The sequence below is a fragment of the Hyla sarda genome, chromosome 6 (assembly GCF_029499605.1).
Source record: "Hyla sarda isolate aHylSar1 chromosome 6, aHylSar1.hap1, whole genome shotgun sequence".
In the NCBI taxonomy this organism is placed as follows: Eukaryota; Metazoa; Chordata; class Amphibia; order Anura; family Hylidae; genus Hyla; species Hyla sarda.
Window position 1 is genome coordinate 52,552,907 of NC_079194.1, and position 22,358 is coordinate 52,575,264.

General features: G+C 42.3%; 1 protein-coding gene across 3 annotated transcripts in view; it reads left to right on the plus strand.

Annotated features, from left to right (window-relative positions):
• The window catches only part of MRTFA (myocardin related transcription factor A), a 76,846-nt gene that overhangs the window by 22,496 nt on the left and 31,992 nt on the right, over positions 1-22,358 (plus strand). For all 3 annotated transcript variants that reach the window (XR_008844832.1, XM_056523715.1, XM_056523714.1), the window contains exons 2-7: positions 2,819-3,074; positions 6,503-6,568; positions 8,127-8,182; positions 12,224-12,299; positions 16,206-16,367; positions 20,847-21,007. Coding sequence is in view for 2 of the 3 variants with exons in the window: in XM_056523715.1 (XP_056379690.1) it covers positions 2,867-3,074; positions 6,503-6,568; positions 8,127-8,182; positions 12,224-12,299; positions 16,206-16,367; positions 20,847-21,007 (729 nt within the window). In the remaining variant the exon portion in view is untranslated. The remainder of the gene's footprint in view (positions 1-2,818; positions 3,075-6,502; positions 6,569-8,126; positions 8,183-12,223; positions 12,300-16,205; positions 16,368-20,846; positions 21,008-22,358) is intronic.

Below are 22,358 nucleotides of genomic sequence, written 5' to 3' on the forward strand. Positions count from 1 at the left end.
CTGCCCATGCAGTCTCTGCCCGCCATCTTTCCATGCAGAGATTCGGTAGTATGAATGGGCACTTACCCTATGGATGGCTGCTTCCCTAGATGCTCACAGGAGACCATCTGTTTCCCTCTCTTCCCCTTGTAGATTGTAAGCCCTCACAGGCCGGGCCCTCTATATTCATCTGTAATTTACTGTGTCCTGTCCATGCCCTGTAGTTTAACCATTATCTTATGTACAGTGTTCTGGAGCCAATGGCGCTATTAAACAAAATGAATATTTAAAATATTTTCATTGTTTTATATCTGAATGTCACCAGTGCTGGAATAGATAGAGTGGAGTGTGTATCTCTAGCTGCAGCAAAACCAAAACATGCACACGTCCCCGTATGTTGTGCAATATTCTAAGGATACAAAATAAATATTAGTTAGTATGCGCTGCTGGAGAAAATGTGTGGTTATTCACAGAAAAAGGAGATGCATACCCGTTCCTGTAGGGGAAAGGAATGATTCAATGCTAACATTTAAATGGTGTGCATGTTTCTAAGAGACAAAATAAAAAAATGTGCTCAGAGATTATGTGCAATGTGCTCAGAGATTAGTCAGCGATCCTGAACTTGTGATTTAAAAAGGTTACGTGCTTCAAGCGGAACCTATGTTCAGACGTTACATTGATAGTGAATAGTAGTAACACTGATTACCGGTCACTGGCGGTATGTGCGGTCCTCGGATCCTGGTGATTTCCTTGCGCTGTTGTTCCGACTCTGTGTCCGTGGAGTTTCCTCCTGAGGTGCAGTGGGAGATATCCCCGGCCGGTGGCGTCTCAACCAAGCTGCTGTGCAGTTTGAAAGCTAAGTGAGGAGTAGTGACGTCACTACGGCAGCTCCTATGGTCCACAATACCCTTGACTAGTTTTGGAAACTTAGGGCGGTTTCCTCCAGATGAAGGAAACCACCCTAAGTTTCCGAAATTAATCGAGGGTATTGTGGACCATAGGACCGCCGTAGTGACGTCACTACTCCTCACTTTGCTGTCAAACTGCACAGCAGCTTAGTTGAGACGCCACCGGCCGGGGCAATCTCCCGCTGCACCCCAGGAAGAAACTCCACGGACACAGAGTCGGAACAACAGCGCAAGGAAATCACCAGGATCCGAGGACCGCACATACCGCCAGTGACCGGTAATCAGTGTTACTACTATTCACTATCAATGTAACTTCTGAACATAGGTTCCGTTCCTTGGCTTGAAGCACGTAACCTTTTTAATCACAAGTTCAGGATCTCTGACTAATCTGAGCACATTGCAAAGCTACCTATGTTTTTTTTATTTTTATTTTGTCTCTTAGAAACATGCACACCATGCAATAAGCCATCTATTTGAATAGACATCTCCCATAGCAACAAGCTACACGGACATTGCGAACACACTCAGCTGACGCAGAGTTGTGTCGGGTACGAGAGTATCATTTTAGCATCACATATTTAAGCACACAGAGCAGGAACCAAAAGACTGTTTTATAATTATCCCTTTTTTATGTGTTAGATCCAGCAAGCCTCCAGTCTTCAGTATTATTCCACACACCTGCTTCATATTTAAGTGTTAGCATTGGTTCATTCCTTTCCCCTACAGGAACAGGTTATTCTGTGAATAACCACACATTTTCTCCAGCAGCGCATACCAATCAATATTTATTTTCATTGTTTTACTGATCATTGCAGCGAGAGATGAAAATAACAGGAGGATGATCTGTCACATAGCGGGCACCAACAGCACTAATAGAGGACCACATTGCTAATTATGGGCTATGTTGAGTTTCTGCCATACTTTGTCATTTTCTGTAACATTTTAGCTCTGTAAACAGCGTATATCTTGTCATGAATCTTGTCTACCCAATGAATCTTTAACGCCTATGGTGCTGAATTGCTTTTCTTGTAAAGCATTGGGCCAGGAGTGGAGAACAACTTCTCTTTACATCAGCACTTACCTTATGTTAGTGTGACCCCATGATGAATAAGTGATCGTGTAGCCATGTGCTCCTGGTTGGTTTGTGGAACTTTCACTTTACTTTTTTGAAATATTGTATTTAAAGTTTACAGACAGGATTAAAGCTAACAAAGCAGTAGATTTTACTATATATAGCTCTTGGTAATGCAATATATCTGGTAAAAATCTTTATCCTCTCCATCCCTGGGGAAGTTATAAAGTCTCCCCCCTCCCCCCCCCCCCCCCCAGCTGCCCCGTAAGTAGTCCCCAGGGTGGGGAGTTATACTTACCAGGTCCGGTTGCTAGGGACACGTTGATGCCCTGTGTCATCGCTCTGCTCCAAGCTGTCAATCAAGCAGAGGGGGCGTCACTTCAGCTGGAGTGACGGGACTATGTAAGTATAACTTCCTGCCCAGGGAGCTACTTATGGAGTGGCCGGGGAGGACTTTATAACTTCAAATATTCACCGTCCTTTGGGTCAAAAACATCCCCTGGAAATAATTATTATAAATATTTTACCATATATATATATATATATATATATATATATATATATATATATATATATATATATATATATAATACCACGTTTCCAAGCATTATACAGTATATGGTAAAACTCTCCTGCTTGGTTCTTTTTAAGGTGCACACTTCAGTAATATTAGAAAAGTGTGTCTCTCATACAATCTCTTATGCATGAGTACCGTATGCTTGCCCAAAGAAATGACTGAAATTGTATGGTTATAAATGAAGGTTCAGGTTAAAGGTTACTTTGCTGGTGGTAAAACACTTGTTGGTTTGAAGTGATCATTAGGACAATATCAGTAAATCTGTACATCTTTTATTTGCAGGTACAAGTCATATAAAACAGGGTGGATTTTTTCAGCCTTTCTGGCCTGATGCCTCCCCCCTCATCAGATGGTGGACATGGAGGGGGAGGACACAAGAAGGAAGATGAATCGCTAATGATGGAAGGTCCCTCCACTCCTAGTCCAAAGAGTGAGGCAATCGCCAATGATCTGCAGGAACTCACTTTACAGCCAGGATGTGAGATGCTGGCGGCTGCATTCCGGCCCCAAAGTCCTCCACTCAGTGAACGGAAAAATGGTAACTTATAGACTTTACAATTAGTAGTTTGTATAATTCTGTTTAAGGGAATCTGTCAGCTGTATTTGCTGCTATGAGCTGCAGACAACCATTGGATAACTACTGAGGTATAAAAGCAAGATGTACCTTTTCTAGAGCTAATTGTGGTTCTTAACCTCGTAAAATCTCCTTTTTATTTCTTAGCCAAGTGTCGAGGAGGTGGACCTGAGCTTAAGTGCCGCAGCCTGGCATGCCTCTTAGCTTGCCTTCACCTCCCAGCCCCTCCTTCATAGACAAACAGAGCTGTGTACATTAGTCAATGAAGGGCTGAAAGGCAAGAGGGGGCCGGGCTGTAGCACTTGAGCAGCCTGGCCCCTCCATCTTGACACTCTGCTAAAGGATAAGTTATTAAGGTTGTCAACCTCCATCAGCCCCAGGAAAGGTACATCTTGCTTCTATATCCTAACACCTATCCAATTATGTCTGCAGATCTTAGCAGCAAATACAGCTGACCGATTCACTTTAAATGGTAAGATTATATTTTTAATGTGTATTTCTATATAGTATACACGTTGCATTAATGGACAACTCTTGACTAGGTCTATGCGAGGTGCTATCAATGGTACCCGGTTAAAAACATTACTCTGCCTTACACATGTCTTGAAGCTCCCTCCCCCCAGTAGTCACAAGCTCACCATAATAGTCACATAGCAAAACCCCAACTCCCAGCAATGTTCAGGTAGAGAATGGATAGAGCACTGGCTATGCACACTCTGTGCTCCATTCATTCGGTGGTACAAATTTCCTCTGTGATCAGTGGGGGTCCAGTGGTTGGACCCCCCACAATGATCAGCTTGTCATTCTATTTTGGAGATGGGAATGCCACTTTTATAAGACCAATGTTTGTTAAACAGGGTTACAGAGTTTCACTTCTAGGCCTAATTCCTTCTTCCCTGAATGTTCTGCATTCTGTATCTAATAAAAACAGAATAAATACAGACATGGAAACTATGCAAAATGAAACATGCTTTTTTAAATTCAACACAGTGACTCTGCTCTATACCTCTTCCTGCGATATTGCCCCTGCACTACTACAAAATATCATGGACTGTATCTCTGCTGTCTAAAACTTCTAAAAATCTTTCTGAAATTGAACTCCTTGTATTTTCTTCATTAATTAATCTACCTAAACCTGACCTTTTATATCTCTGTGTGTGTGTACTATAACTCTTGGGTAGCAAGATTTATCTTTCACTCCCTACATTTTGTCCCTTCTACGGTTATATTGCTTGTACCTCAAATACATGTAAACAAATATATGCCCTTTTCTTACTATTGGAGAAAATAAAGACAGAGATGGCGCTGATAGTGCGGTTACTGGCTGGTTACAGAACACCTAAGGAAAGATGAAACTGCTCACCTTTGTGTTGCGCATGCAGGCACAACACTGTTAAGAGATTTCTTTTTGGTTTCTCACAAACTGGTTTCGGGAGCTGCTGGCCGTCGGTACCGTCGGGACACGGTGCGGGTGCAGAAAAGAAGCGGATAGAAGCGTGGATTCCCTGGTCAGGAGCTTTAAAAAATAAAATAAAAAAGCGCTTCACCGAGATAGAGATAGATAGAGAGATATATATATATATATATATATATATATATATATATATATATATATATATATATATATATATATATATATATGAATTGTACAAAGGTTTAGTTGTAATTTTCTATAAACCTTTTATTTCAATAAAGATTATATACAGAAGTGTAGCGGACAAGGTATTTCTTAGGGCTCCCCTCCTGATGTATCATAACTTTATGCACACATAGTGCAATCTCCCAGCAGGAGAAAGTGGGCGTTTCCCAGCAGGCATGACATCACTGAAGCCTGCTGATGGACCACTTCCGCCCTCACATGGTTGCAGTGCTGTGATGAATAGAAGACCTCAGGCTCTGTGCATGTTTCAGTGAGGCTCTATATATGTTTCAGTTATTCTCTATGCATGTTTCAGTGAGGCTCTATATAGGTTTCAGTTATTCTCTATGCATGTTTCAGTGAGGCTCTTTGCAGCTTTCAGCCAGGCTCAATGCAGCTGTCAATCAAGCTCAGTGCAGAGAAGCCCTTCCTGAGTTCCGACTCCTGCCAGTCCGGGAGGAGACCAAACTCACTGTATTTTTGTGGCAGGGAAGAGAACAGAGCCACCATGAGGCCATTTTTTTATTTATTTATTTTTATTGCATTTTAAACATATTTATGTTCATAATTTTCAAAGCAAGGGAATGGGAAAATGTCTGCCAATTACACAAGGAACACTATATTAAAAGTCTGCAGAGCAGGGCAGAAATAGTGCTGCTCCTCATGTACACACAGGGCAGCCTATTCTGCAAAATCACTTAAAATGACAGCTTTATTGGCAACCTTTCATTGAATAAAGTCTATTTGTGCACCAAAACGAAAAAGTCTGAATCAAAAATGAAAATTCACTGGCTTAACCAAAAATTACTATTCCCCATACACTTTTTTTTTTTCTTATATAATTGTATTGTATTGTATTAGAACTACAACTCAAATAGCAGAAGTGTTGTACTATAAAGCAATGATCTGCAACCTATGTCTCTGTAGCTGGTGCAGAACTACAACTCCCAGCAGGCAGTGACAACTACCTACAATGCATAAGGGCCGGCAGTAGCACAAATTGGGAAAGTATTTTCTCTCTGTACTGGTGATGTGGAAGAGGAGAGGTTTATTTTCGGCCTTTAGTTTTTTTTTTCTAAACATTTAGGACGCCAAAACTTTAACGCATCCCTAATAAAATCAGAAATGATATGGGTCCAGAATAATGAAAGCTTGAATAAACCCTTACCGTACGGAAAGCAAACAGGGTCTTAGACATGCATGCTGTTCCTGCTCCATACAAACTCTATGGAAATTATGTATTTAGCCAAGTATTTAAAAGATTAAATAAAATAGTTCCCCTGCTTTTCTCTGACAGAATACATTAAGTTTATAGACATACCTATTCTTATACATTTTTTTTTTTTTCTTGCCGCCCAAACAGAACAGGAAGTTTTGTCATAACCTTGTAGTATTCTAACTGCAGGCTTGGTAACCTCAAGTATTAGAAAGCATCCGACGAAGTCATAAGCTTTTATTTTACATTTTTAATTTACACTAAAAGGCTTAAAAAATAATTCTACTCACTCTTCAGAAATACATTTTATCTTAACCGGTTGAAGAGCAATTCTATATTGTGTCTGTATATCTGTTTATCTTGCACTAAAATACCACAAGTAACTTCCTCCAGCAATGAAGATGACGGAAGCTGCAACGCTGCTGTGATCAGATCCACTTCTGCTATTTGAGAGGGTGGGGAGGGCTCCTCCAGTAGTACTAACAGGAGAAAACAATGAGGTGATGGTAGAACTTAAAGTTCTGTTCTTTCCTATAGTGTTGCAGCTGAAGCTTCAACAGAGGAGGACACGGGAGGAGCTGGTGAACCAAGGAATAATGCCACGTGAGTCCAACTTTATAAACTTAACCCCCCCTCCCTCCTTTAAATTAAAGTGTAACTCCAGTGGTGATATAACAATTGTCTATTGTGCAGCACTGTCATAGCTGTGCAAAATCCGTATTCCAGCCTGAGACCCAGTGTCATAGTATCACATTATACTGGACATGGATTCTGCAGACCGGGGGGGGGGGGGGTGAAAGGTGCCTTGTTTAAAGCCTATAGACCTAGAATCGAAAATGAAGATAATTTAGAAAAAATTCCTGTGGTGCACTGTAGTCACTTGTAATATCACCACTGGACTTACATTTCCAGTAAGTACATTTTCATGTTATGTTCTGTAAGGTGGAAAATCTGAAAATGTTTTAATCTCAAAAGCTAGTTTACTTTTACCTTCTTACTTTTATTTTGTTTACAACGTATCCTGCAACCCGTCTGAAAATACCTTTTTAAGGAAAATAAGTTTTGAGTGTTTGTAATGGTCATAAAGTAGGGGGAAACAATGTAATTTCCTTCTTTCCTGGGTGTCCTGCAGGTGTATGGTTGCTACTCTGTATTACTATGTGTTTATTGCCTGCAGAATTTTATTGGACACTAATGTATAGAAGTTTCTGGATTTTGATCTTTGTACTGTAGAAATAGTTTAGTTGTTATAATGAACACATTAAATTAAATAAATATTTATATTTTATTACTATTGCCTAGCAAAAATTGTCCAAGCATTGTGAAAATCTTTAATAGGTATTTGTATGTGATTTTGGTGCATGATGTGTAAGAAGACAAAATGTAATAGCAAACATTGTTTTGATCGCTAAAACAAAGGAACATAAAACTAAGCTGATCTCTTCTGCCCCTTTTGACCTGAACCTGTGTTGGTCAAAGCTTGATATTTCAAAAGTTGTTAAAAATGATAGGTATTCTTTTAAAGGTGGTTTCCAGGACTTTTTCATAGGTGGTCTATATTGAGGATCAGCATCTGTTGGGGTCTAACACTCTGCACACCACTGATCAGCGGTTTGCCAGGACCACAGCACATGTATACATAGTAAACAGAGTAGAAAGCCGACAGCTCCTTCCATCGTGTAGTGGTCGTGTTGGGTTACTGCAACCCAGTTGCTATGTGTGGCCACTAGACAGAGAATGGAGTTGTCTGCTCCCCGTGGCTCTGTTTCTCTATGTCAGAGCCACAGCTTGGGCAAACATCTGATTAGTGGGGTGCTGCTGTTGGATCCCCACCAATCCCATATTGGTGACCAATCTCCTGAGGATAGACAATCAGTATGCTGTGGCCAGAAAACCCTTTAACTCTGTTTGTCTGAATAAGATAGCTAAGTGTAGTGGCACTGCGCATATCCGACTGTCCATTCACGTGAAGGTACACTTGTCCCCCATTTTAATGCTCAGGGTCACACTGGTTGGCCCTTTTCCAATTGAACACTTCTCACTTATCCGAGATATAGGTAATAAGTTCTTATTATGGAAAGATGTGTAGATTTCTGTAGCAACAGCACTTGCATACAATACTTATAACACTGTATTTGAAACTTTTACCATTTTGTTTCAGCATTGAAGAGTCCGGCATCTTTCCATGAGCAGAGAAAGAGTTTGGAGCGAGCACGGGTAAGGAGCAACAAATAAATAGGATGTAGACTTTTTGGAAATCCTTAATCTTTCCTCCAACTTCTTTTCATATTTGTATAAAGAAAAGCTATTGGTGGTGGTTAGTCTTCGTGCATCTATGGAAAATTTTGCCAGGTTGTCGGTGGGTGCAGCATTCATCAATTGTGGTAACTTTTTAGTAGCTCTGTAGAGCTAAGCAGAAGTGTTGCCGCAACAATGGACGCATTAATATTGAAATAATTACAGACACTGGGTGAGTGCCAGATTTGTTTCGATATTGAATACTTTGTCTGTTCACATGCACTTCCCCACAGGGAAGTTTATATCCTGTTTCTGAAGGATTGAAGACTGTTGTTTGTTACCCCAGAATCAAATATAATACTGTGAGACGGTGTCCCTAAAGCAGTAGAATAAAACTTTACTTGTATTGGTTCGGTTACACTGTTAATGCCCACATGACACAATGCGTGTATGTATTGTAGTTGTTAGGGTAGTGTCACACGTAACGATTAAAATACGCTGTGGATTCGCCGGTGACCCAACCCATAGTGTGCCTCCAGCTGTTGCCACCCCTGCCTCAGCCTGCCCCCTGGCCTGCTTGCAGCGGCAATCTGCCGCTCCGAGCAGCCACACAGAGGCCTACGAGTCGCCGCACGCATGTGTTGTCTGAGTACACTGAGAGTGCACTCAGCGACTCGCCGGCCCCTGTATTACTGCTCAGAGTGACGGATTGCCGCTGCGAGCGGGGTGGGGGGCAACAGCTGGAGGCACACTATGGGTCAGATACGCTGTGGTCAAGGGTTATAGAGTGGGCTTAAGTCAGCTAAAATTCTATCCACAGATGGATCATTTCACTGAGGGATCATGTTACAGTCTGTGTTCACACTCTGATTGTTGGCCGTCTTTTGAACTGTAAACCGCTGAAAAACAGACCAAAAGGAAATAAAACTGCTGAAAAAAACCTTTGTGGGAACATACGGTAGCTATGTGCAAAAAATGGCTGAAAATATGAAGAACTGAGTGGGAACATAACCTTAGAAGACTATGGATAGCAGAAAATGTATAGGAAAGAATAGATGCTTGTGTGTCAATGACAAGCTCAGTCACTTCTGTAACCATACCATTTGCAGATGCTATAATTTTTTTATTATAAAAACAAAGTTGAATTTGCATAAGGCCAGTCAAGTATATATATTCAGCCGCGAAATCCCTGGGGTAATGGGTGTAAATAAGAGCCTTCCTTTCTCATCAGCCGCAAGCCGATAATGACGTGTACCTCTGCCATACTGGCTGCTAGGCACTCAAGCCATTTGCTGCATGCTTCAGGGATACAGTATATAGATTGACTGAGATCTATTCCTACAGCTTACATCTAATGTTTTATAGCAATGGCTATACAGATGCTGGAAGTTGAAGTTTTGCAAAGCCACAGTTTTGGAGGGCCATAGTTTGAGACCACTGTTTTACAGAGTGCATAGAGTGCACAAGTGTATTGCCTGTCCCTTGTAAACTCGTCTTTTTGATCCAATAGTCCTTTTCCCTTCACACGCATGATTTCTTTAAAAAAAAACAAAAAATAAAATCCCCCTCCCCATATGCCGAGATAGTCACTTACTTACTTCCTCACCTGCACACATCTAGTGTAGAGCATTAGTTGTTAGTATCTGATAGGGGCATTCATATTTCTTCTTTTTGCTAGCTCTGATAGTTGCTCATAATCTCTTTTCTAACTCTAGGGCACCTTTGAAAAGACAGAAATGCAGTTCCGCCCTGTATTCCACAAAGGAATGAACATGTTAGATTTTAGCAGTGCACACAGTTCAGCACAATCCAGTAAAGACAAAGGAAGGCTGCAGCAATGAAATCTCAATGTTCACATTGAGGAAATTCCACAAAAAAATTTCCTCTTTGGATTCATGCCGCCTGGAATAGTCACTAATCTTGCACAGTTTGCTGCCGAAATTAACCCTGAAATTCAAAGCCCTGTTTACTAATAGTGTTTACTAATAGGATATTCTGAGAGGATTCTGCCAAAAAGTGAACATCCATTCTTTCAGCAGAATTGAATACCTCTTGGAAGTTCTGCAATGGAACTTCCATTGTGTCAGAACTGAGCAGCTGTGTCTCATTGGGATCAGTGGGAGACCGCTTGTATTCCACTGGGAATGTTTACTTTAAATGGAGAGCTCCGGCAAAAGTAACCTTATCACAGGATAGGGGATAAGTAGCTATTCTTGGGGGGGGGGGGGGGTCTGACCGCTGGGACCCCCCGCTATCTCCGGGATGGGACCCGGCTCTCTGTGAGGAGCGGGTGTTGTCTGCCAGTAGACAGCACGCGCTCCATTAATTTCTATGAGAGCATCGATGATGCTCAAGTGCTGTACTCTGGTGGTCTTCCTTACTGAGCGCCGGGTCCTGTCCCGGTAATCGCGGGGGGTCCCAGTGCTTGGTGACCCCGTGATCAGCTACTTGTTTCCTATCCTGTGGGTAGAGGATACATTTATTTTTGCCGGATTTCTCCTTTAACTTCCAACAATGAGAATAAAAAGCTGACTCTATTAAAGGGGCTATGCCCTATCCACAGTAAAGGTGAAATCTAGCTGATTTGGTGGGGTCTGACCTCCAAAGTCCCACCAATCCTGAGAATGGGGGTCAATTGTCTCCCTCCCCGCCCCCCTTGTGAATGGCGTAGCAGCACACATGCTTAAAGGTGTATTCCAGGCAAAACCTTTTTTTATATATATCAACTGGCTCCGGAAAGTTAAACAGATTTGTAAATTACTTCTATTAAAAAGTCTTAATCCTTCCAATAGTTATTAGCTTCTGAAGTTTTCTGTCTAACTGCTCAATGATGATGTCACGTCCTGGGAGCTGTGCATGATGGGAGAATATCCCCATAGGAACTGCACAGCTCCCGGGACGTGAGTCATCAGAGAGCAGTTAGACAGAAAACTCAACTTCAGAAGCTAATAACTATTGGAAGGATTAAGATTTTTTAATAGAAGTAATTTACAAATCTGTTTATCCTTCTGGAGCCAGTTGAAAAAAAAAAGTTTTGGCCTAGAATACCCCTTTAATCACTGCCCCATTAATTCTCTGTGGGACTTCTAAATGTTGCCAAGTGCTGAACAATCTTTGATGTCTCATAGAATTTAGCAGTGGGTGAATATGTGTGCTGCTACTTCATTCACTTGTGGGACTATTGACCGCCATTCTTGTAATCAGTGGGGTCCCAGTGATCGGACCACTCCACAGATCAGCTAGTTATCCTCTATTCTGTAGATAAGGGGGTAACTTTTTAATGTCATTATTTGCAGTGATATGATTTGATTGATTGAGTTGAATTTGTCAAGGATACAAGGAGATGTCGGTTCCTCAGTAATTCTAGTCACATCTATGTTGTAAATGCTTCTATTTACAACAGAAGCCATGACATAATGCCTAAACCATCATATGAAATTTACTACCAGCAGCCTTGATTTGTAGTTCGGTCTGTCTGGATTTATAATTGTGTTCATCATTTGGAGGGAAAGAAAAGCGAATGTGAATTTGGGATAGAGCTTTCAATGCAAATGTGAACAGAGACTTTGACCATGTTCACACGGATGAATTTCCATGCGGAATTCCGCCTGAAATTTTTCCTGGAATTTACTGCACATTATGTTCAATGGGGTTCCGTTGTCCCATTTGGGAATTCCGCATTCCGCAAAAATTTAAGTCCAGTCTTATTATGTTTGTGCGGCATTGCGGAAATTCTGCCGTGTGAACATGGCTTTTGAGTGCTCCTAAGCCTTCAAAGCTTATTCACGTCCTGACTCCACCATATACATGCACACTTAGCTTGGCTGGGTGTTCATGTGTTCTCTGTGGGGAGAGAGGAGGAAGACACTGACAGGCATGTGTGGTGGCAGCCAATCAGGCAGCTTTGCTCTTATGTAAAGGGACATATCCTAAAAAATACTAAACCAAAACATTTGTTATACCAGCTGTTGGTTTTACTTCCCCATTCTACTAGGTTTGATTTATTTTTCTGCTTTCCAGACTGAGGACTATTTGAAGCGTAAGATCAGGTGTCGGCCGGAGCGCTCAGAGCTAGTGAGAATGCACATACTGGAAGGTATGGGAACAACATGTATGGTAAACTACCAACACAGAAAACAGAACTACCAAGGACAAAGTGCATTAAATAAAAAGTATATGCAAAGTTTATGCTGCCTTGCATGAGTATTCACCTCTTGAACTTTTCTACATTTTGTCATGGTAATACTATGGATTCAAGTTTATTTAATTACGATTTTATCGAATTGATCAACACAAAATAGTACATCATTTGGAAATGAGGGAAAATTACATTTACAAAATGTATTTATAAATAAAAATCGGAAAAGTGTTGAGTGTATATGTATTCACGCTTTTTACTAGGAAACCCCTAACAAAGGTTTGTTGTGACCAATTGCTTTCACAAGTCACATTTGCAAGTCACATATTTAGGTCAACATGTCTGCACTTTAAGCTCAGCACAAACACACCTCTTCTGTGAAGGCCTCAGAGTTTGTTAGAGAGCATTACTTAACAAACAGCAGCATGAAGACCAAGGAGCTCGCCAAACAGTTTGGGGATAAAGTTGTGGAAAAATACGAGGTTAGGAGGTTATTTAAAAAAAAAAAAAAATTACATATATCCCAGGCTTTGAACATCTCGCGGAAAATCATAAAATCCATCATTATAAAATGGAAAGAATGACAACTGCAAACCTACTAAGATAAGGCCATCCACCCAAACTGACAAGGCGGGAAAGGAGAAAATGAATCATAGACTCAATCAAGAAGCCCATAGTAACTCTGGAGGAACCGCAGAGTTCAACACCTGAGGTGGGAGAATCTATCAAGGACAACTATTAGTCATGTACTCCACAAGAATTTTCATTTTGTGTTTGCCATAAGCCATATGGGAGACACAGGAAACCTGTGTAAGAAGGTGCTCTGGTCAGATGAGACCAAAAGTTAACTTTTTGGTCACAAAATGCTTTGTATGGCAGAAGCCCTACACTGCCCATGACCCGGAGTTCACCACAGTAACACATGGTGGTGGTAACATTATGCTGTGGGGAAGCTTCTCTTTCAGCAGGACAATGGCCCTAAACATACAGCTAGAGCTACAATGGAATAGTTTAGATCAAAGCATTTCCTAAAATGGCCTAGACCTGAATCTGGCAAAACTTAAAAATTGCTGCTCATGCAATTCTCCATCCAGTCTGACTGAGCTTCAGCTCTTTAGCCAAGAAGAATAGACAAATTTTAATCTCTAGATGTGCAAAGCTGTTAGAGACAGACCCCAAAAGACTTTCAGCTGTAATTGCAGCGGAACTTGGTTCTACCAGGTCCAGTGAATACTTATACATCCAACAGATGTCAGCTATTCTGTTCCTGATGATGTTTTTAGCAATAAAATGTATTTGTGCTCAGGGCTTCCATTCGAGCGTGTGGTAGCATGCGCTGAATACACCACTAAGCAAACCATACATTGACTTACCAAGCGGACTGAGTTGTTCTGTACTTAAGACTGCACCTACATACAAACCTCTGTACCTATATAAATAAGAATGACTGACGAAGCGGTTGAGTTGTGCCCATAACCGCGTATGAGGGCACGCCTATAGAGGGCATACCCTATGGTGAATTGATAGAAATAAGGGAGGGTTGGGAGCGTAGCTGGAAACCACGTACGCCCCGCCTGTATGTTGCGGGGGTGTTTTATAGTGGTGCCCCCTGCATGGCCCCGCCTGTAGGTGCCGGGGGGCGTGGGAATTCACGCCCCCTTGCACAAATTCAGCCCAATAGGCTTCCTACTTAGCACTTTTCAAGTACTATTCTTGTTCTGTTGATCAAATAGTAAGTCTATTTGAATTCCAGTTTGTAACTAGTAAAACTGGGAAAAAGTCCAAGGGGGGTGAATACTTATGCTGGGCACTCACTGTACATACCTCTGAAATTAGTAGTTCTGATCATATGTATGATTATTTTTTATTTTTTTTATTGGTATTTTTAGAACATATAACAAAAACGTTGGATTCTAGTGTGAGATTTTATGGCAACAATAGTCTCAAAAAGCGCAATTCCTGGAATTTGTGTTGTAGATGTCACTTGTTTTGTAAACTAGATATACCGTATATCACAATGACTTGCCCTCCCCTCCTATCTTTTCTGTAATATCTGAAAGACAATAATAGTTTCATTTCTATACTATGCATATTGTCCAGTTTGTGTAGTAACGTATTCACATCATTTAAATGGGCACTGTCAGATAAAAAAAATTCTATGTTGTACATCTTGGCAAAACATTAACCTTTCTAATATAAGTCATAAGAAAATGTTATCTCCTTTTTATTGAAATCATGGCTTTTTCCAAGCTGAAGCACAGGCATGGAGTTCAGTTCAGTAAGTGAGTGTGGGCTAGTACTCCTCTGTGCTCTCTCCTGTCTGATAGGACTCCTCTGTGCTCTCTCCTGTCTGATAGCACTCCTCTGTGCTCTCTCTCCTGTCTGATAGCACTCCTCTGTGCTCTCTCTCCTGTCTGATAGCACTCCTCTGTGCTCTCTCTCCTGTCTGATAGCACTCCTCTGTGCTCTCTCTCTCCTGTCTGATAGCACTCCTCTGTGCTCTCTCTCTCCTGTCTGATAGCACTCCTCTGTGCTCTCTCTCTCCTGTCTGATAGCACTCCTCTGTGCTCTCTCTCTCCTGTCTGATAGCACTCCTCTGTGCTCTCTCTCTCCTGTCTGATAGCACTCCTCTGTGCTCTCTCTCTCCTGTCTGATAGCACTCCTCTGTGCTCTCTCTCTCCTGTCTGATAGCACTCCTCTGTGCTCTCTCTCTCCTGTCTGATAGCACTCCTCTGTGCTCTCTCTCTCCTGTCTGATAGCACTCCTCTGTGCTCTCTCTCTCCTGTCTGATAGCACTCCTCTGTGCTCTCTCTCTCCTGTCTGATAGCACTCCTCTGTGCTCTCTCTCTCTCCTGTCTGATAGCACTCCTCTGTGCTCTCTCTCTCTCTCTCCTGTCTGATAGCACTCCTCTGTGCTCTCTCTCTCCTGTCTGATAGCACTCCTCTGTGCTCTCTCTCTCCTGTCTGATAGCACTCCTCTGTGCTCTCTCTCTCCTGTCTGATAGCACTCCTCTGTGCTCTCTCTCTCCTGTCTGATAGCACTCCTCTGTGCTCTCTCTCTCCTGTCTGATAGCACTCCTCTGTGCTCTCTCTCTCCTGTCTGATAGCACTCCTCTGTGCTCTCTCTCTCTCCTGTCTGATAGCACTCCTCTGTGCTCTCTCTCTCTCTCTCCTGTCTGATAGCACTCCTCTGTGCTCTCTCTCTCTCTCTCCTGTCTGATAGCACTCCTCTGTGCTCTCTCTCTCTCTCTCCTGTCTGATAGCACTCCTCTGTGCTCTCTCTCTCTCTCTCCTGTCTGATAGCCCACCTCTGTGCTCTCTCTCTCTCTCTCCTGTCTGATAGCCCACCCTCACTTACTGGACTTTGTCCACACCTGTGCTTCAGCTTAGACAAAGCCATGATTTTATAAGCCATGATTTCTATAAAAAGGCAATAACATTTTCTTATGAACTATATTAGAAAGGTTAATGTTTTGCCAAGATGTACAAAATATAAAACCTTTTTTAATCTGACAGGGCCTATTTAATACCAGTCTTAAACCTTTGAAAATAGGGTGTTAATAGCACAAAAAGCCTAGCCATGCCTTTAAAAAATTGAAAGGGCACTAAATCGGGTACCAGATATGGGAATATGTGGTGCTAATAGTGTGCACCACATTTTAAGCAAATGTGGCGCAGCTAAAGCAAAAAAAAGTGGCACAAAATTCTTTAATATACCCCCCCCAAAAGTCTTGACTAAACAATTTCCTGGATGGAAGATATTTTGACCTGCTGGAAATCGAATATAATTTGGATCGTGTAATAAAAACTGATATTCTATCACAGTGCCGTGTTAGTTATAACTTTTTATATTACTTCACACAGAGACTTCAGCTGAGCCTTCCCTTCAAGCCAAACAACTAAAACTGAAAAGAGCACGACTTGCAGATGACCTAAATGAAAAAATCTCCCAGAGGCCCGGTCCCATGGAACTTGTGGTTAAGAATATTATTCCAGTAGAGACTAGCCTAAAGGAAGCCCTAATAGGTAAGCAGCAAAGCTGCACATCTACCTGGACACTTGATGTATGACAGCTTCTGGAAACTTATAGGGGGAAATTTATCAAAACCTGTCCAGAGACCTTTTCAAAAATGAAAGAATATATCTGGTTGCTATTGGCAACTCGGCAACTTTTCCACTGGACAGGTTTTGATAAAGTTCCCCCATAGTTTTTTTTTTTTTTTTCTCCAGTACAAGTCATATGTAGGGACCCTTAGAATAGGAACATGTACCCATACGATTAACTATATTATACATTATTTTCTTTTTGTACTGTTGACCAGCACTTCTCAAACTGAAGCACATTGTAATGTCTGGTCAGGGGTAGGGTTCCTGCCTATGTCAGCATTGCCACAAATCAGGCACTATAAAACAGAAACGGCACTGGTAAGGCCAGCCCTGTAGTCTCCATGGTTGGAATAGATAAAGGACCTGCAATAACATCGCATGAGCTCGCAGTCCTGCTCCTGACGCTCTTCCTTCCACCGTCGGCTTATTGTTGTCCTGTGTCTCCTGTGATGGGTGTATTGTGTTTTTTTTTTCTGTCCAGTTTACGCAGGCAGACACTTGAGTAATCCCTCTGCTTGGGGCTCCTCACTCCTGTAGAAGTATTTAGAATAGATCTTAGGGGTGGGAATGGGTAAAATGTGGTTTGTGGGGGAAGGACAGGTGAGAAGGGAGACAATGTAGCTGTCATAAGAAGAAGAGTTGCTATTAGTGAAGAGTTTGACAGGGGACAAAACTACCGGTTTGAAGGGGGTTGGTTGGAAATGTGAACAGATTGCTGCCCTTAGTGCTATATTGTGGTGTTTGGCATTGTTGGAGAGGTATGTTGTGCTGCACTGTGGCAATTGTTTGGTGCAGCTGGATAACTATGCTGCACTATGGCATTGTGACATATGGTGCTGCTGGAGAAGTATGTGGTGCTGCACTGTGATATTTTGTGCTGCTAGAGGCTGTTATTAGAGATGAGCGAACTTTCAGTAATTCGATTTGTCACAAACTTCTCGGCTCGTCGGTTGCTTACTTTATCCTGCATAAATTAGTTCAGCTTTCAGGTGCTCCGGTGGGCTGGAAAAGGTGGATACAGTCCTAGGAGAGAGTCTTCAGCCCACCGGAGCACCTGAAAGCTGAACTAATTTATGCAGGCTAAAGTCATCAATCGCCGAGCCGAGAAGTTTGTGACGAATCGAATTACTGTAAGTTCGCTCATCTCTAGCTGTTGTGTGCTGCATAATGCTATCAGAAGCAATATGAATGCTGCATTGTAGTATTTGGGGCTGCCTGGTAGTGTATGTTCATGGGCGAGGCTCCAGCATAAACCTAGCTTGTCTTATGAGGCCAGAGTAGCAAAAGTTTGAGAAGTCTTGCTGTATTAATGCTCTTTAAACACAAAGAAAGACTGGAGCCTTTGCTTAAATGACTGTGAAACACCCTGGGCTGCATCCTGGACAAATACTGGGTGTTGAATGCACCTATGTGGATTGCAGCTGTCATGTGAAAGTTAAAATTGGAACATTGCACAGATAACTATAGTCACTTCAGTGTTTTCCCTGAACATTGGCCCCTGCATTCTCCGTAATAGTGACCCAGGCTAGTATGTAAGTGGGTGCTGATACTCTTTAATTCAAAATATTTAATACTGGATAAATAGGCTCCTTCTGTACATCTACGAAAGATTTAAAACCTTAAAAGGACACTTCCGACATTATTGTTAGTCACATTGCAAGTAATATGTAGCTAGTGTGTTTTGTGTGTTTTATTATTCATTTGAATATTGTTATTATTATTATTTATTTCCATGTAAAATGGCGCCTGTCTTGTGTCTTTACCTTCCTCTCTTTTTTTTTAGCACAACAGTGAGGATTACCTAATACTCTCTCTGGAGGTTTCAATGGTGCAGCCAGGGAGGTGTTAGGGTAGTTACTCAGCTACAGCACCAAATTCCTGTATTTAAGTCAAACCATGAAGCTTTTATTAAGACTTAAGTTGCATAGAAAGTACAGCTTCAATGAACAGTACCGGTCCAGAGACCGAGGTAATACAATACAAAATATACAGTGGTACACTGACATAACAATCATAGAGAAGTGGCTCCCATAAAAAAAAACAAGAAGGGCAACAGTAGCATAAAAGAGTAAACCAGCTGGCTAACCCCCCCCCCCATGCAACCGGAAAAGATGCTCCCTCAATAAAGGTTCAGACAGTGAGTCATAGTAGGACTATATGGGGACAGCAACCACGGCTCACACACAATATTAATGCTGTCAACCATATCATCCCTAACTGCTGACAGCTTTTCATTTAGCATAAGGTTAACCCTCGAGATCACGGTACCCAGATGTAAAGTTGATTGCTTCCACTGGGAAGCAAGGTGAATCCTAGCTGCCATCAGGATGTGTTGTGCCAAACAAAAAGTTTTATAGCGCATTCTAATGGAGCGGGCGCCAAGTAGGCAGAAGGCAGGAGTCCTCGAGACATGACTAGGTAGAATGGAGTCTAGCAGATGCAGTACTCGTGTCCAGAATGTGGAGGCTACGGGACAAGACCACAAACTCCTGTATTTATACTGCTGCTTCTTATCCGAAGATAAATCTCCACACCCAGAGGGTAGCTCACTGTGTAGGTAAATTGCCACAGTTTTTACAGGTGAATCTGTTAAAAGTCCTTACAAACTGTAATAAAGACAAAATAACAAAAATAACTAAATTAGCAATATTAACAATGCAGAGCCTTGTTAAAGAAATCTAATTTGTGGTGTTAAAGGGGTACTCCGCCCCTAGTATCTTATCCCCTAACCCCTGGGAGGGGGCCATCACGCCCCCTCCCATAGACTTGCATTAAGGGGGTGGGCCGTGATGTCACGAGGGGGCGCTGCCGTGACATCACGATGTTCTGGACCCTGTATTGCCGGTCATTACGCACAGAGCGAGCGTGCTCTGCACTAATGATAGCGGGGTGCCGCAGAGGAGATCCCGGGGGTCTCCAGCAGCGGGACCCCGGCGATCTGACATCTTATCCCCTATCCTTTGGATAGAAGATAAGATGCCTAGGGGCGGAGTACCCCATTAATCCCGCTAGGCTTTGCAGGTGGCAAACTAATTTAAACATTTAGTTACCAAGCAATTTTATTTTTTGTTTTTTTTGGTCGCCTTCTAAGAACCATCACTTACTTTTGAGCGGGGGGACCAGGGCTAGGTAACTATAGTGTTTTTTGTTTTTTTTCTCCCCACCCCCAGAAGGATATACATTTTAGTAAGAGGCTGGATAAACCCTTTAACATCCTATTCCCCATTTAAACAATATATTTTATATTATATAAATCCCCTTAATATTTTTCAGTCACCCAGAGAAACCTGGGCCAATTAAAGTAGGGACCTGCTGCACAGCTGGTGCCCCCACTCATGAGCCGTGTCCTCACTGTGCTACTGACTAAAGTTATGGGGGTGAGAGGACAGTAAACTTGTCTCCTCAGGTGAGACTGACCTGCCCCCACCAAGTGATAGACATCTCTAACCTCCAAAAGATGGTTTCACCATTTCCCCTTTATCGCTTCTTCTTTTTCTATGTGTTTTAGAACGAAACGGAGCAAGTTGTGTTTTATCACATTACTGAAATCACTTGTTTATATACTTAGTTGCCTTATTTACAATGCTATTGTATATCTTTTTGATTCCATGTATTAAAAGTAGTTGATAAAATCTTTTTTTTATAGGTAGGGTCAGCAGTACAAGAGCGAGTTCCCTGCTGCGGCCAGGTAGCTCTGTGTGTGTCCGCTTGTATCGGCGGTTTTCCCGCTGTAGACACAGTGCCTGCTCGTAGCAGGACCGCAGCAAGAAATCTGCAGCTATGATCGGACACACAAAGCTACCTGGCCACAACAGGGACTTTGCTCTGGTGACTGCCCTCGGCCCTCGTGATATACGCTGGGGATGAGCTCCATGTGACCCTACCCTTAACTAGCAATTTAACAGATTTTTATTTAGGCACAAAGGGCTTCTTCCTGTATGTGGCCATGTAGGATACTGCATGTGCTTCTAGGAATAAGTGGATTATAGCTTGTACACTGGCAACGGTGCAGTGGTTTCTGTTCAATATTTATAGTCATGTAGTTGTATTTGTTGAGTTCCTTTAGTGGTTGATGATTTAGGTCCATAAAATAAAGGGAAATTTTCAAAGTAGGATTGATGGGAAGGGCCTAGGGTGAAAGGTTATGTGCATTGCATTTTAAAAAGAGTTAAAGGTTTTATTTGTATTGAGATTTCTGATAAGAGTATGTTTATTGGGTGTAACCTTAACCGTAACTTCCTTTAGGTTCTGATAACACCTGCCCAGTGGTTTAGAGTTGAACATTGTCACTTGGCAACCTCTGAAACACACTTCCTCATACGGTCTTAGTGGAAGATTGTTCTGTGCTCAAGTCCATTTAAGTTTCCTCAGATAAGTTTACCTCTGCTTATGTAACAGACGTGGATTATCCTAAGGTGGCGGACAGCTCTTCCTTCGATGAAGACAGCAGTGATGCCTTGTCTCCTGAACAGCCAGCTAGCCAGGATTCACAGGGCTCCGTACCATCTCCTGCAGATTACAAACCTAGTGATGTGGTGCCACTACTATCTCCAACACAGGTGAGAACAGTGAAATTTTTAATTGTACTCTTGGCTTGGCAGGGTGCCTAAGGGCCCATGCATGCTAACAATTTTTTTCTTTTAACCCCTTAACGATGCCGGACGTAAATGTACAACCTGGTGAGCTGGTACTTAACGCACCAGGACGTACATTTACGTCCTATACATAACCGTGTTAAACTAAAAAGGGGAAAGCTAGCAACTATATAGTACTGCACACCAAAAAAAGACAATGAAGAAAATACCATATATAATGAAAATCTCTTTATTCCACATATAAGAAAAAAGGGGATGAAGACACAGACATTTAAAAACAATTAAAATAACAAAAAGTATGTCTGGACGGAGGAATATAATCCTACTTCGTCCACCCTGTGTTGGGTAAATAATCCACAAAAAGGAGGAGGAGATCTCAGCCAAAGAATTTTGTATACATAACACCCTCAATATCAAATGCCACCTAAATAATAACAATAACTCTATAAATAGAAACTCCACAAATATCAATCAAATATCTCTACAATCTGCAGCTAGCATAATAAAACATCCTAGGAAGAGAAGCAAATACTGCCATGAAAAGTGAATCAAGTACACAATGAACAATCCCTAGAAATACTCATCAATGTAAAGTGCATGTGGCCTCAAAGGAGGTGTGTAGCAGTCGCTGGCTAGTCAGTATGTAATGGCTGGGGCATCCTCATCCAAACACTGGGGCAGCAGACTCCACGCGTTCCGCCTCCAGCTGTGGAGGCTTCCTCAGGAGTGATCTGTGTCCCAAATCCCTCTCCCTTATATTCTCAATATATCACGGTACACCTGTAAAGTGTTTACCTGTGTGGCGTCATGTAAGCCGCCCACCGATATACCGATATGTGGTATTCAAAACGAGGCTTGTTGTAGAGGAAAAGTGGCCGGAGCTACAAATTGAGCGCATAGTGCGCATGTCATTACATTTCAAAGCGAGGCTTGGTTGCCTCTGGTAAATTTGCGCATAATGCGCATTTCAAACCATTTCAGAACGAGACTTGGTTCCCCATGGCAGATTTGAGCATAATGCGCATGTCAATACTAGGGATCGACCGATTATCGGTTTGGCCGATAATCACGATTTTGGGCATTATCGATCGGTATCGGCAATTACCTAGCCGATATGCCCCGACCCCCGCACCGCCCCCCCTCCCCGAACCAACCGCACCGCGTCGAACCCCCCACCGCACCGCCCCGGACCCATTGCCTCCCCCATCCCCAGTTTTATAATTACCTGTTCCCGGAACGCGACGTGACGTCACCGACAGTGCGCACAGTGACAGCTCAGGAGGACGCCACCGGAGCCAGATGTAGAGTGGACCCC